Here is a 12,712-nt window from a genome sequence, read left to right on the forward strand (position 1 = left end):
AGTCCCCTGGAAGAGCAGCCAGTGCTCTGAACCTGAGTCACCTCTCCAGCCCCACCAGCTTTGCATGTGGGTTCTGTGAATCCAAACCCTGGTCCTCACACACTTCAGTCACTGGCCCATCTTCTCATTTAACTTATATGATTTCATTTGGAATCAGTGTTTCTCTATGTAGCTCTGACTGGCCTGGAACTTTCTATGTAGACCAGGCTGACATCAAACTCACAGAGATCTCCCTGCTTCTGCCTGTGCCCAAGTACTGAGATTAAAGACAAGTGCCACCATGCCCAGACCAATTCTTAAAAAAATTAGTAGATGTTTTCATATGCATGCAGCTGTGATACTCTGTCCTTCTGTGTCATGCTGGCTTCACTCAGTGTGATCCTTGGTCCATCCGTTCCCTGCATGATGATTTTAGCTTATTACTGTGTGTGAGTTACATGGAATGACATACTGGCACTGTGTGTGACTTACAGGAACGACTTACTATAACACTGTGTGTGACTTACACTTACATGGAATGACATACTGACACTGTGTGTGACTTACAGGAGTGACTTACTGACACCATGTGTGACTTACACGGAATGACTTCCTGCACTGTGTGTCTTACACGGAATGGCTTACTGACTGTGTGCACCACATTCTTTGTATTCCTTCACCTGTTGACATATCTAGGCTGAGACTGTCACTCTGCTTTTGTGAATCATGCAGTAATAAACATGGGTAGGCAGTCTTTTTACAAACTTTTGTTGTGCAAACCTTGTTCCTTGATTTAAAACTATTAGTTAAATAAAGTTGGTGACAGCCAGTTACTGGAGAAATTAGAAGTAGGTGGGTTTGAAATGACCTGGTTGGAGGAGGAGAGGCGAGGGGAAAAGAGTAGGAATGAGAGAGGGGGAGGAAGCCGCTGCCACAGGGGAGAGGAGCCATGAGCACGTGGCCAGGAGAAACAGCAAGTATCTGGGGTCCACCACTGGGGAGGTAGCCAATCCTACAGCTAGAAGAGTCAATGAGAGGTGACCCCCAGTGATTGTCAAAGCCACACAAAATAACCGTAGTCCGAGTCTCATTTATTTGTAAGCTAGGCAAGGATAAGCCAAAATTGGTTGTACTACACCGACTGAGTCTTACTCTGTAGCCCTGGCTGTCTTCAAACCCAGATGTGCCTGCCTCTGCCTCCGGGCCGCTGGGATTGAGGGTGTGCACCAGCCTGCAGCATCCTTACTCTAGGACTTGAGTTTTTACTTTGGGAGCTAAAAATCTTGATTTTATATCTTCCTCTCTCCTTTCCGAGAAAACAGTTGTTACATTTGAAGTCTATCTTAATTTAGACCCTCATCACCCCATTAAATGTTATCAGAGTTCTCAGAAGCACATTGCTCGAGTTTTCTAGAAGCGTAACAGAAGACTCTGTTGGACTCACTCGGGCTTTAGGGTGCCTCAGAGACAAAGAGGCCAAGGGCTGATTAAAGGAAAGCCTGCTGTGTTTGGAGCAGGACTGTGCCTGCTGAGCCTGCTGAGCCTGCTGTACTTCACCTTGTGCGGCCCGGATTCATTTCCTCAGCTGCTCTTCTTCCTGTGGCCCCTGCATGGGAACAGTGCACTCGGGCCACACTATCCTTCACCAGCTGGGAGCTGTAACACTTCCCCTGAGCAGCTTAATTCTTAGAGGAGTTGATGAATATTAAGTCTAGTGCAGGTTTTTAAGCAACAATCCCTTAGTGTTAAGTGATTTTGAGAAAAGGGTGCTTAAAGCCTCCGTGGGTGGTAGGGATTATTTTTGTTTTTCTGTTTCCTTCTAATTTGGAACTTAATATAATAGTGGGACATTAAGATTCCTTGAAGCTGAGCATGGTGCCTTAAATATGCAGAGTCTGAGCTGTTGGAAGGCAAGTGGATTGGTGCATGTCAGAGAGCTTTTATATCAAGATCCTGTCTCAAAAAAAAAAAAAAAAAAGGCAAAAAATGGAAGAACCCATTTATATTTACTGATACTATACAATCTTAGCAGATTCCTTCTATTTAATGAAGTGAAATATTTTTGGAAGTTAGCATTTCATTTAACTTTTATGAGTTTAATTTGTCTTATAATGTCTTATAACTTGAAAGTATGGAAGTGTTGTGTTTCCTGCACGGTGACAGTTTCAGTGCCTTTGAGATCAGCAGTAAGCACAGATTCAGTGTGAGCCTTTAGTCCTGGCACTGATGCAGAGCTGAGCCAATTGATGTATGTTTGAGGCCAGCCTGATCAAGTTCCAGGCCAGACAGGGCTGCATAGTTGAGACCCAGCATCCAAAAAGCAAACAAACAAAACAAAACAAAACAAAAAAAAACAAAACAAAAAAGGAAAGAAGTGTAAATTCTTAATGCTTACCAAAGATACACTGCTTGGGTTAGTTATTATGCATAACAAGACACCTCAAAATTCAGTGGTTTCAAATTATTGTCTAGAGCTCCGAATCTTTTGAGTCAAGGACTCAACTGGACAGCCTTTCCAATGTCTGGGTGAACAGTGTTCTCTAAGGGCATTGCAGCTACCAGCTGGGTGGGTAGATTTCACTGTCGTTCTGTGTCCCACACCAGGCTTTTATAACAGCAGGTAGCTACTCATATATAACCATGACACTCAGTGTGTTTGTGTTCCATATGAATTTTAGTTCCCTAGTATTTTCAAAGATGTTATAAATTAGACTCTAAAGTCATTGCCCACTTTAAACTTATAAACGTAAGGCTGAGGGTTCTGACTTGCTTATAGTACACTTGCCTAGCATACATAAGACCATAGTTTTAGTTACCAACATCGCAAAAAAAAAAAAAAGAAAGAAAGAAAGAAAGAAAGAAAGAAAGAAAGAAAGAAAAAGGGAAATATGATGGACTATGTTTTGTATTTGTGAATATTTCTGAGAGGTGTACTATAATGGTAAGGAGCCTTCTCTAAGATGCAGGCATGATGTAGTTAATCTTCATTTTATTAATCTCCATGCCCTCAGACGGTAGAACTGGCAGGTAAAGCTGCAACAAGTTTAATGATTCCTTTACTGAGAACATAGAACTGTCTTTTATTTCTGAGAACACCAGAAAGCAAAAAGTTAGTGAGTTTGTTTCTTTTTCTTTCTTTTTTCTTTCGCTTGTTTCTTTTATACAAGGAAAGGTTTTGAGGGCCTTTTCAAAAGAATGAATCCCTTTATGACTGCAAATTAAATGCAGAACTGTCAGTTTAGTCTTTCCAGAGCACACTTGTTGTGTGGTTCATCTGCTAAGGAATTGGCACCAGCAGAGACAGGCAGACATGGCTCTGCGTTTTCTAGAAGAGGCCCCTCTTGCCATGGGTAGTGGCATCAGAGCCCCATTCTCTTCTTCTCTTGTGGTTTTGTGTCTGTGCACATCAGGATCCTGTGGTGTATAGTATTGGTGGCTTTGAGTCAGGGTTCTTAAGTTACCCTCACTGGCTACAAAGTCCTGGTCTCGTTGCCATTGACCCAGCTGCAGTGTTTTCATGGGGTAACATTCTTTATTCTGTGCCCAGCAGACAGCTCACTTAAGCAAGCGGGTAATTAAACTTTTCTTGACATGAGTATGTATGTGCACACATGCATGCATGAGCACACATGCGCCTGCTCTGGGACCATCCTCAGAGCCTTACAGATGCTAACGTGAGTGCTAAGCTGCACCCTGGCCTGATTCCTTGTTCTAACGCAGACTTACGTGTTGTTATACTAGTCACGGGGAAGTCAGCTGGCTTGAGATTCTCAATCTTCGAGGAAACAAAGTTTTATACTATTTTTTTTTCTTTTTGAACAGAGGATGCTTCTTGTCTTGTGGAGCATCACACATGTACGTTCTCGCTAGCCTTACCTTCTAGCATTTTCTTAATGGACCTTTATTTTGAAGTTCCTAGAAAGAAATTAATGCTAAAACATCCTCATACCAAAGTAACTATGGCCCCAACTTCAGTCCCAAGTCTGGGATTTTTTTAGTCATTCTTTTCCAAATGACCGAGCTCACTTGAATAGTGTGACATCTTTACAGGAATATTAAGTGTTGGAATGCTTACCTTCAGTCACATAACTCTTGCACATTCAGCTAAGGGACTTTATAAGAAGGGCTCTAGGACGGAAACTAACTCAGACGCAACTAGATTATGAAGTACGCCGTGAGACTTTATTGCTCCTTCTTCCTCTGTTTCCCACTGTGAGTGCTTTACACCGTGAAGATGAGCTGACTGTAGCTCTCACCTAGTGTCCTTCCCGAGGGAGAAGGATGTAGACTTAGAAGCAGAACAGGACTAAACATCTGAACCTTACACTGTGGGTCCCATAGGTGACACCAGGCAAGTCCTTCCCTTGCACCTCTCTGATTCCATCCTTTCTGAGTGAGCTCCAGCGTGCTTAGGTTGGCTCAGGCCTGCAGCATACTCTGTAAGGCCCTAGAGAGAGTCCTATCCAGTGTTGGTTGCTACCCTTGTATCTAGTTTATCAGTGTTGGTGATGATCAGCCTGAAAATCTCAAACTAGAACACTGACATTAATAATACCTGCCCAAGGGGGATCAAATCAGATTTAGAAGAAAGTCTAGAAAAATGCTTCATTGTGTATTTTGTATTTAAACTAATCTGTCCCTTAATACAGCTGTCAGCCTGTGTTCCACATGGCTTTATCTGACAGACAGGCATACATATAATTAGGAGACTGTTTCAATATAGCTGTCTTTTTATCACCTGTGATGAGCAGTATTCATCATGATTGAAACTGGTCAGGCTTAGAGATAACCTTCCTGTGTCTTCATATGCTATTCCTTAGCATATAAAAAGAAGTACTTAAGCAATGTGCAAAGACTATAGAATACACTGCTGTTCCAGAAAGGTCTGACTGGAGAGCCTGTTCCAGTGCCTCCTTGAAACCCACAGTTCAGTTTCCACTAAACACATACCTTACAGCACAGATTTGTTTTAAAATGAAGAAATCACTGCTTTCTAGTTGAGCAAGAGGATTTTGGCTTTGATGGAGAAACAACCTAAACTTTTTTAAATCTTTGTGGTAGTGGAAATGGTTTTCTCTGTGTAGAAATTTGTCTTCACTGTGCTGTGAGAAATTCAGAGTCCCCTGACTGTCCAGCTTGCTTGGGGTCAGATGGTTCTAGGACAGACAGCCCTAGCTGCATCAGGCACATAGTGAAATCTGATACACGAGGAATGCAAGTCTCCAAAACTGGTTAGTTGGAGACAACTGCTTACCTGTCCAAGTAATACACAAGTGCTCCCTAAGAAATTTCTTCAGATTCATAAAATTGGGTTCCATGCCATTTCCAGAAACCCTTGTATAGAGATCAGCTCTCCTGTGACCGCTGGGGAGGATCGCCAAGTAATTACTTCTATCCCAAAGAAAAAGAGACTGGGATTTATTAATCACCCTCCCCTTTTCTCTCTCTCTACCCTCCCCCTCCCCCTTCTCCCCTCACCTCCCATTTCTCTCTGCCAGATTTAGAAATGGCTGTTGCATATTGGAAGTTAGTATTGTCTGGAAGGTTTAAATTTTTAGATCTTTGGAACACATTTCTGCTGGTAAGTGACTGTTTCTTACCTTTTGTGCCCAACCAAGAGGAAGCTTTTCTTGTTTAAAATGCTAAAATTTAGGCTCTGCGTAGGGGGTATACACGTTTAATCCCAGCACCCAGGAGGGCAAGGCAGGCAAATCTCTGTGAGTTCAAGGCCAGCCAGGGTGACATAGTGAGCCTCTGTCTCAAAAAACAAAAGTAAGTAAGTAATTAAATAGCTAAGACTGAGCACAGCCATCAGGTTAGAGTGTGAGCACAGAAGCATCAGGTTAGAGTGTGAGCACAGAAGCATCAGGCATCAAGCAGGAGGCCGCACAGGTTCGCTGCTTACAGAGAGCCACAGCACAGAAGGTGCCAATGGGAGCTGCTCCAAAGTTTGTTTGTCCATCAGCTGTAAATCTCAGCAGCTCCTATCCTGCTGTCTCCTCTGAAGACTTCCAAACTCAATAGTTCTTCATGCCAGAACCACACTTTAGCACATTGTTCTGGACTCTAGGGTGGACTGGATCTTGTCTAGTGGTGCCCTGCTACCATGTGTGTATGTAATCTGACACTATTTTAAAAACGTATCCTGCCCCATACAGAAGGACAGGGGGCTTTTTCATGGTGCCTTGAGGCAGGCACACTGGCTGTGCTAGACCCTGTCTTGTAGGGACAGCCAGTTTAGCTGTGAGCTCTCTGAAGTGAGTAGAGTGTGCAAGAACATGTTTTGGGTCCACAAACAACAGCCCTGGTGACAGCAGGGCTACCCAGACCTTCACACCGTCTCGACAGTGAAAGAAGGCCATGCTTCCCACAGCACATCCCGTGGCCTGGTGGGGAGCACTTGTCTCACTCAATCCATGACCCCAGCCAGCATGCACTCATGGGCAAGACTGGAGGCTTTGGGCATTTCACTCCCCTCTCTGTTTGATCTAGTGATAGCATTCACAGAGCATGGTCTGTGGAGGGCAGGCACATCTCAGTGGCCTCGAGAAGGGCTTCGTGTCCAGGGGCTCATCCCATCACGTGCCATGGTACTTCTGGGACATTCAGTGGCTGATAACCCAGTACCCAGTTCCTCCTTCACTCATTGTGTGACCAGGGATGGAGCCTATGGCGTCCTACATGCTAAACAAGTGCTCTACAACTGAACTACAGCCCAGCTCACTTTTTGTTTGACTTGCTCAGTTTAGGCAGGTCTTGAACTTGGGATCTTCCTGCCTAGCCTAGTAAGTAGCCAGGATTACTGGCCTGTTTCACCAGGTTCTCATCTCGGGTAATACCAAACTAGAGATGTTCTCCAGAGAGCTCCACGGCCACAGGTCTAGAAATCAGAAGGTGTCACCCACCCCCCACATCATGGACACAGCAGAATGCCAGAGCAGAGCCAGTGTCCACTGATTGGAGGAATGAGACTGTTTGCCCAAGAGGACAGAGGACCGAGCAGGGCAGTCAGATCGATGTCAGCTGGGTATTTCTCAGACTGAATGTTGGCAGGGGAGGACAGACTCTATAGACCACTGACAATCTAGTGTTTTAATATACTATATGAAGTTCTCCAAGAATAAAGTAAATAAGTAGGCCTCCAAAAAATGAAAGAAAGAAAAATTTAAGACAAGGGCTGGCAAGATGGCTCAGCAGATAAAGCTATCTGCCACCAAGTCTGATAACCATAGTTTAATCCCCAGATCCTGCACAGTGGAAGGAGAGAACCTCCACAACAGGTGGTCCCTGTCCTATACACGTGCACAGAAAAAGAGAACTGTGAAAAGAGTGTTAAGGTAGCATGCACACATACATGTAGCAGGCTTAGCAGCCGTTCATTGCACAATTACACGTGTGCATTGGCATGTAGAAGCTGGTGTGACAGTACTAAGTTTGAGTTGATGAGTACTCTGCAGGCCATCAGGGGAGAACCAGCTGAGAGGGAGCCCTGGGGGCCCAGCTTCGCCCCAGAACTTGCCTCTCTGTGGTAAGGGCACTGTATTAGTCTATGTTTTTGATACAAGTAGAATATTAGAAACAGAGATTATTTTTAAACAACTATCCCACTCAAGAAACACTTGACTTGTGCAAGTATAACTGAGGGAATAAGACAAGGAGAACTAGGACTCCATGTTGTCCCGAGTCCTTTCCTCCTAACAGTTTTGTGCTGAGGAAGTGGGGAGGGTGAAGACATGTAGAGACTGGCCTTCTGTGTGACCAAAGCAGGAATGTACAGTTGTCAGTGTAAAGTGTTTCTAGATCCTTCGGTCTTCCTCAGTTGGACAGACGGCGCCTAGCACGTACCGTTGATGGACGTCCGTTGCCTTTCCTTGTGATGGTTTTGCGTTTGCGCTCCTCCCTGCTTTCAGGAGAACCGCTTCCTGATGCAGTGCGCCCTGCCCACTGTGATATCTGAGAGCTGAGATCTGAACCTTAACCTGGTGGATGTTTTTCTCTTATGTATTAGGAGCATCACAAAAGATCAATTCCAAGGGATACTTGGAACCTTCTCCTAGATTTTGGAAACATGATTGCAGATGATTTGTCTAACTACGATGAAGAAGGTACTAGAAGTTGTAGGATTTCACAGGGTTACCAGAGATGCTCACACACCCTACGGATGCTAGTTGACTAGCCCCAGAGTGCGGGGCAGACACTGACCCAGAAGGGCCGCCCACCCACAGGAGTTAAGAGCAGTGTACTGGCTTACTGCCTTGTCAGCCCCTATAGCCACGTCAAACCTGGGTAGCATGGCTTGCACATGCTGTCATAAGTCTAGACATATTTTCCCTGATGCCAGAGAACCTCACATCAGAGACATCCTCCCACAGTAGCACTGCTCCCCAAGAGAGGCGTCTGGTCCAGGTGGCCGCTCTCCCCTCTAGGTGTAGCTCCAAGATTTTGTCCAGGACACCCTCATCCCTCATGCCTGTGGACAGCACCTGTCACTGACAGCATCTGTCTCACATCCTGTCCCTCATCTCTGTGGCTTCCCCGCTCAATGTTGAGCTTATAGCCAGTGCCTAACGAGAGCATGTGGAAACGAAGAGATAGTTGAATATAGATAGCCTGGTTTTCAGGAGCCATGACTGTCTGCCAGAAGCCAGCTAGCATGAGAGGCAGCATGTGCCGGTGCAGCGGAGGAGCCCGTGAGCTGTGGTGTTCTGCACTGGATAGACTTGGGGTCTCTGGTAAGGAGTCAGAGGAAGAGTACCCATGACTAGGGATTAGTGCTCCCGGGCATTGCTTCCTTCCCATCCGCAGAGTCTAACTGACTGCCTATGAATTGGCTGAGGCCTGAGAAGCCACCATGTAGGCGTGGTCAGTGAATGTGGTCTTGAGGACATTAAACCCACCACTCACTCACCCTATTTCCTGGAGCAGAAGTGACTCAGCGAGTCATGTGATCAGACACAAGTTGCATAAGCTTCAGATTCCTTTGTTTCTTTAGATGTTAGAATGGGGAAAGAATATTTTTAATATAAAAATACTGGCATGAGACTTATTTTAAAAATCTGTTTGTTTCCCTTTTAGGAGCATGGCCTGTCCTTATAGATGACTTTGTAGAATACGCACGGCCAGTGGTCACAGGCGGGAGACGAGGCCCTTTCTAGATGGAAAAGCTGGATGGAGGGTAGGATGGGCGTGTCCTGGAGGAGACAGCTGCGTGGGTTGCTGTGTGCATTTGTCGCTGACCTCCGAGTCTTCCTCGTCCACTCATGAAGCAAACCCTTCCTCTGCTTAAAGGCTGCAGTGGCTGGCGTGCAGACACACAGAAGCGCCTCGGGACGCCGGGGACCTGGACAGAGCTAGTGCTTGAGGAGCCTGCATGACTTGTCTTTAGAGAAAGCAACATAGACCCTGTTCGCAGGGCTGAGAGCTCGCTGTCCAGCTCCTCACGTTAAGGGGAGCACCAGCCGTTTCCAAACTGGAATCATGTTACAATTATGCTTCAAAGCGGCATCTGTGTCCTCAGAATGACGTATCTTTTATACAAGTCCAAGCTGTTAAACACATGCCTCATGAAGGTGGCCTTGCCTGAGAGCCCACTGCTTTTAATCTTGGTATTCAAGATGGATAGTTTTGAATTATCAAATCTCTAGATTTACTAGATGTTTTGCTTTCATTTCCTCTAGAAGAGACTGTTGCAGTTTGCACAGGGTGGCTGGCACAGGATAGGTCCAGCAGGTTCATATCCAACTGTTAACAAGCTGGTAGGCCAGTTCACTTCTAATGAGGTTATCACTATAGGCCTGGATGCTGCCTCCTGAGAAGTTTCTTATTTTTTTAATATATTTTATATTTAAAAGGACGTTTTCCATGAGAAACACTTCTTTTTGAGTGATGAATTAGATTTGCAAATCAGATGCACCAGTTCCCGTCACCTGTCTAAGATGTCTTCAGTGCCCAGTGTTCAGCCCTTCGAAAGCCATATACATTTGGAAGCAAACATACGTCATCCAGAAGGAATCCACACCCAAAGCCCTGTCTCACCTGTCTGCGCCTGGGTCTATGCCGTGTCACCATCTGCTTTTCCAGTGTTTACCTGGTCAGCATGCACTCATGCACACAGGCATAGAGGGCCTGGATCCTACCTGCTCATCTGGTGTCAAGCTTCGAACATCACTGTGCTGACCCTACCTCACACTTGCCAAGACTTGGTGTCACACGCGTGCCTTGCTGCCCAGCCTACAGGGCCATGGGGCAGATATGCTGGGCCCACTTCAGGACAGGGGACTTGTCAATGTCTGAACACAGAAAGCATGCCCCATATGTGCTGTAGGGCAGCTCCTGGTACTGGGGCCTGCTCCTGGGGTAGGAAGCAGCTCTGAGGTATGCGTGCCCTACGAGGTGGACATTGCTAATGAACAGGAACCTCACAGGAGGTGAAGGGTCGGAACTGGAAACCAGTCTCCACAAGCCAGCCCCTCGGTGCGTGAGATGACATCACTAGTGGCCTGTCAGCGCAGGTCTGTCAAGGGACAACCGGGTCATCTTTGAGAGCATATGTAACCAAACTGACTTAGTGAAAACCTGGAAAACAATTTCCTTCCAGGCTTTGTGGGTTCCTGACTTGTAGCTAACTTCTGTTCAGAGAAGTTTATAGATACAAAGAACTAAATCTTGAAGGTCTGCAATACATTCTTATTTCTAAGATTTAACATTCTTCAGGGAAAGGACCAGTGATATGATTCAGCAGGTGAAGGCACAGCCTGGGTTCAGTCCCTGGGAGCCACGTGGTGGAGGGCAGAAGTGACTGCTCTAGCTGTCCTCTGACCTCCACACATGTGCCATGAAATGCATGTACTCCCCACACACATGTACTCACACAGTAAAACAAATAGACAAGCAAACATAAATAAGTTCTACGGGATTGTCAATAGGCTGCGACATACCAGTAATTGATAAAGGCTTTTTAAACAATTGTGCTTTCTTTACACTTGAATTGTGCATGTTACAGAAATGCTGAAAACTAAGATATAGTAAATAAAATATTTTCCCTGGTGTTGTGATGTCCTTTATTCTTGGTTGCACAAATACCTACCTGTGCACATCAAGGTCCTGGTCTTTGTCTTGGAGGAACAGAAAGACCCTCTGTAGTGACAGCAAGCAAGCCCTTGCCACATTGCATCCTCACCAGGTAAGTAGCATGTTGGAGACAGACAGACAGACAGCTCCATCCCTCAAGGTCCCTTTCTCTGCCCAATATGCTGGAATGTGGGGGCTGTATATCAGAATATGCTAATACGGCTAAGATTATATCTAGAACCTATTTACCCAACACAACAGGTTTAAGAGATGCACGTAATCTGCTCCACTTCCCAGAGGAGACCGCATACTCCTTGTCTAAGTGACGTAGGTGCTGAGTTGTGGTAGTTTAAACGTTCAGTGCATTTCATACTTGATGCTCTGTGGGCACAGAAGTAAACTCCCCCGCTTCTCTTGCTGTGCCTAGTATCCTGTAACAGAAGGGGCTCTGTGAATGTCAGGTAGACAGACTAGTGAGACAGCCTTATCTTGTGTGTGATTTTGACCGAATAGTGTAGAAGTGGTTTCCAAACATCCACAACAAAGCCTGTCCCAAGAGTCTTTGGACCTCACTCCTTGAGCCAGGTCACACTTGTGTCCATAAGTTGGTCCACCTTATGTGGGAGCTGGCTCCTGCTGGCTTCTGCTGTTTGTCTGTCTGGATGGGAGCTATGTACCTCCTAGATTTGTGGGACTGCTTCAGACTGAGAGTTAGGCCAGCAGGAAGGGCATCTTGTTACACACTAAAGTTCTTTCCAATTGTATTCTAAGTCCAAGTGATGCGCTGCCAATTCTGGGTGTGACAGACTTACGTCACAGGAGGGCCAGCAATGTCTGAGGCTGCAAGGTTTGTGCTTGAGACAGGGTATAGGGAGGTGGTTGTCCTAGGTCATTTCAAACCAAGAACCCTGGCTTTATAAAGTGTACCTATCCATCCTCGTTATTTAATAATTCCACGAGCAGGCAGTGATGTTTACAACATGTGAGGTTTGTTTGTATAGACACGCATCACTAAAGGTTAGCACTGGAGCCCCTTACTGGACACTAAATTGTGAGATAACACTTTTTCACAGGAGCTGGGAGTGCTCGTTCTTGTAAGGTTTTCTCTCATGTCATGGTTTAATGGAACTGAGGATCAGACCAAGGGCCTTGGATACATCAGGTAACTTATTGCTCTGCCGGGTCTACTGCAGCCCACGGCCCTCTATTTTTTTTTTTTTTAAAGATTTATTTATTATATGTAAGTACACTGTAGCTGTCTTCAGACACTCCAGAAGAGGGCGCCAGATCTCATTACGGATGGTTGTGAGCCACCATGTGGTTGCTGGGATTTGAACTCTGGACCTTCGGAAGAGCAGTCGGGTGCTCTTACCCACTGAGCCATCTCACCAGCCCTCTATTTTATTTTTTTAAATCACGTTTCTTTTTTTTTTTTTTAAGGATTTATTTATTCTTATATGAAAGCACACTGTAGTTGTCTCCAGAAGCACCAGAAGAGGGTGTCATATCTCATTACGGGTGGTTGTGAGTCACCATTTGGTTTCTGGGATTTGAACTCAGGACCTTTGGAAGAGCAGTCAGTGCTCTTACCCGCTGAGCCATCTCACCAGCACCCCCCCCCCCCAATTTTATAATAAGGAATGGGTTTTGTTTGTTTGTTGTT

The 12,712-nt window shown here is 45.5% G+C and overlaps 1 protein-coding gene across 3 annotated transcripts in view; it reads left to right on the forward strand.

The window, feature by feature from the left end:
* Dcun1d2 (defective in cullin neddylation 1 domain containing 2) overlaps positions 1-11,019 on the forward strand; it is a 29,396-nt gene extending 18,377 nt beyond the window's left edge. The window contains exons 5-7 of one of the 3 annotated variants that reach the window (XM_085844173.1): positions 5,478-5,560; positions 7,988-8,084; positions 9,055-11,019. In XM_085844173.1, the coding sequence (XP_085700299.1) occupies positions 5,478-5,560; positions 7,988-8,084; positions 9,055-9,134 (260 nt within the window). In that variant the 3' untranslated portion in view covers positions 9,135-11,019. The remainder of the gene's footprint in view (positions 1-5,477; positions 5,561-7,987; positions 8,085-9,054) is intronic. The other 2 variants (XM_085844175.1, XM_085844174.1) reach the window with 2 other exon arrangements.
* Positions 11,020-12,712: the final 1,693 nt, after the last annotated feature.

This window comes from Mus caroli, unplaced genomic scaffold (assembly GCF_978045245.1).
Source record: "Mus caroli unplaced genomic scaffold, Mus_caroli_1 scaffold_10, whole genome shotgun sequence".
NCBI classification, from domain to species: Eukaryota; Metazoa; Chordata; class Mammalia; order Rodentia; family Muridae; genus Mus; species Mus caroli.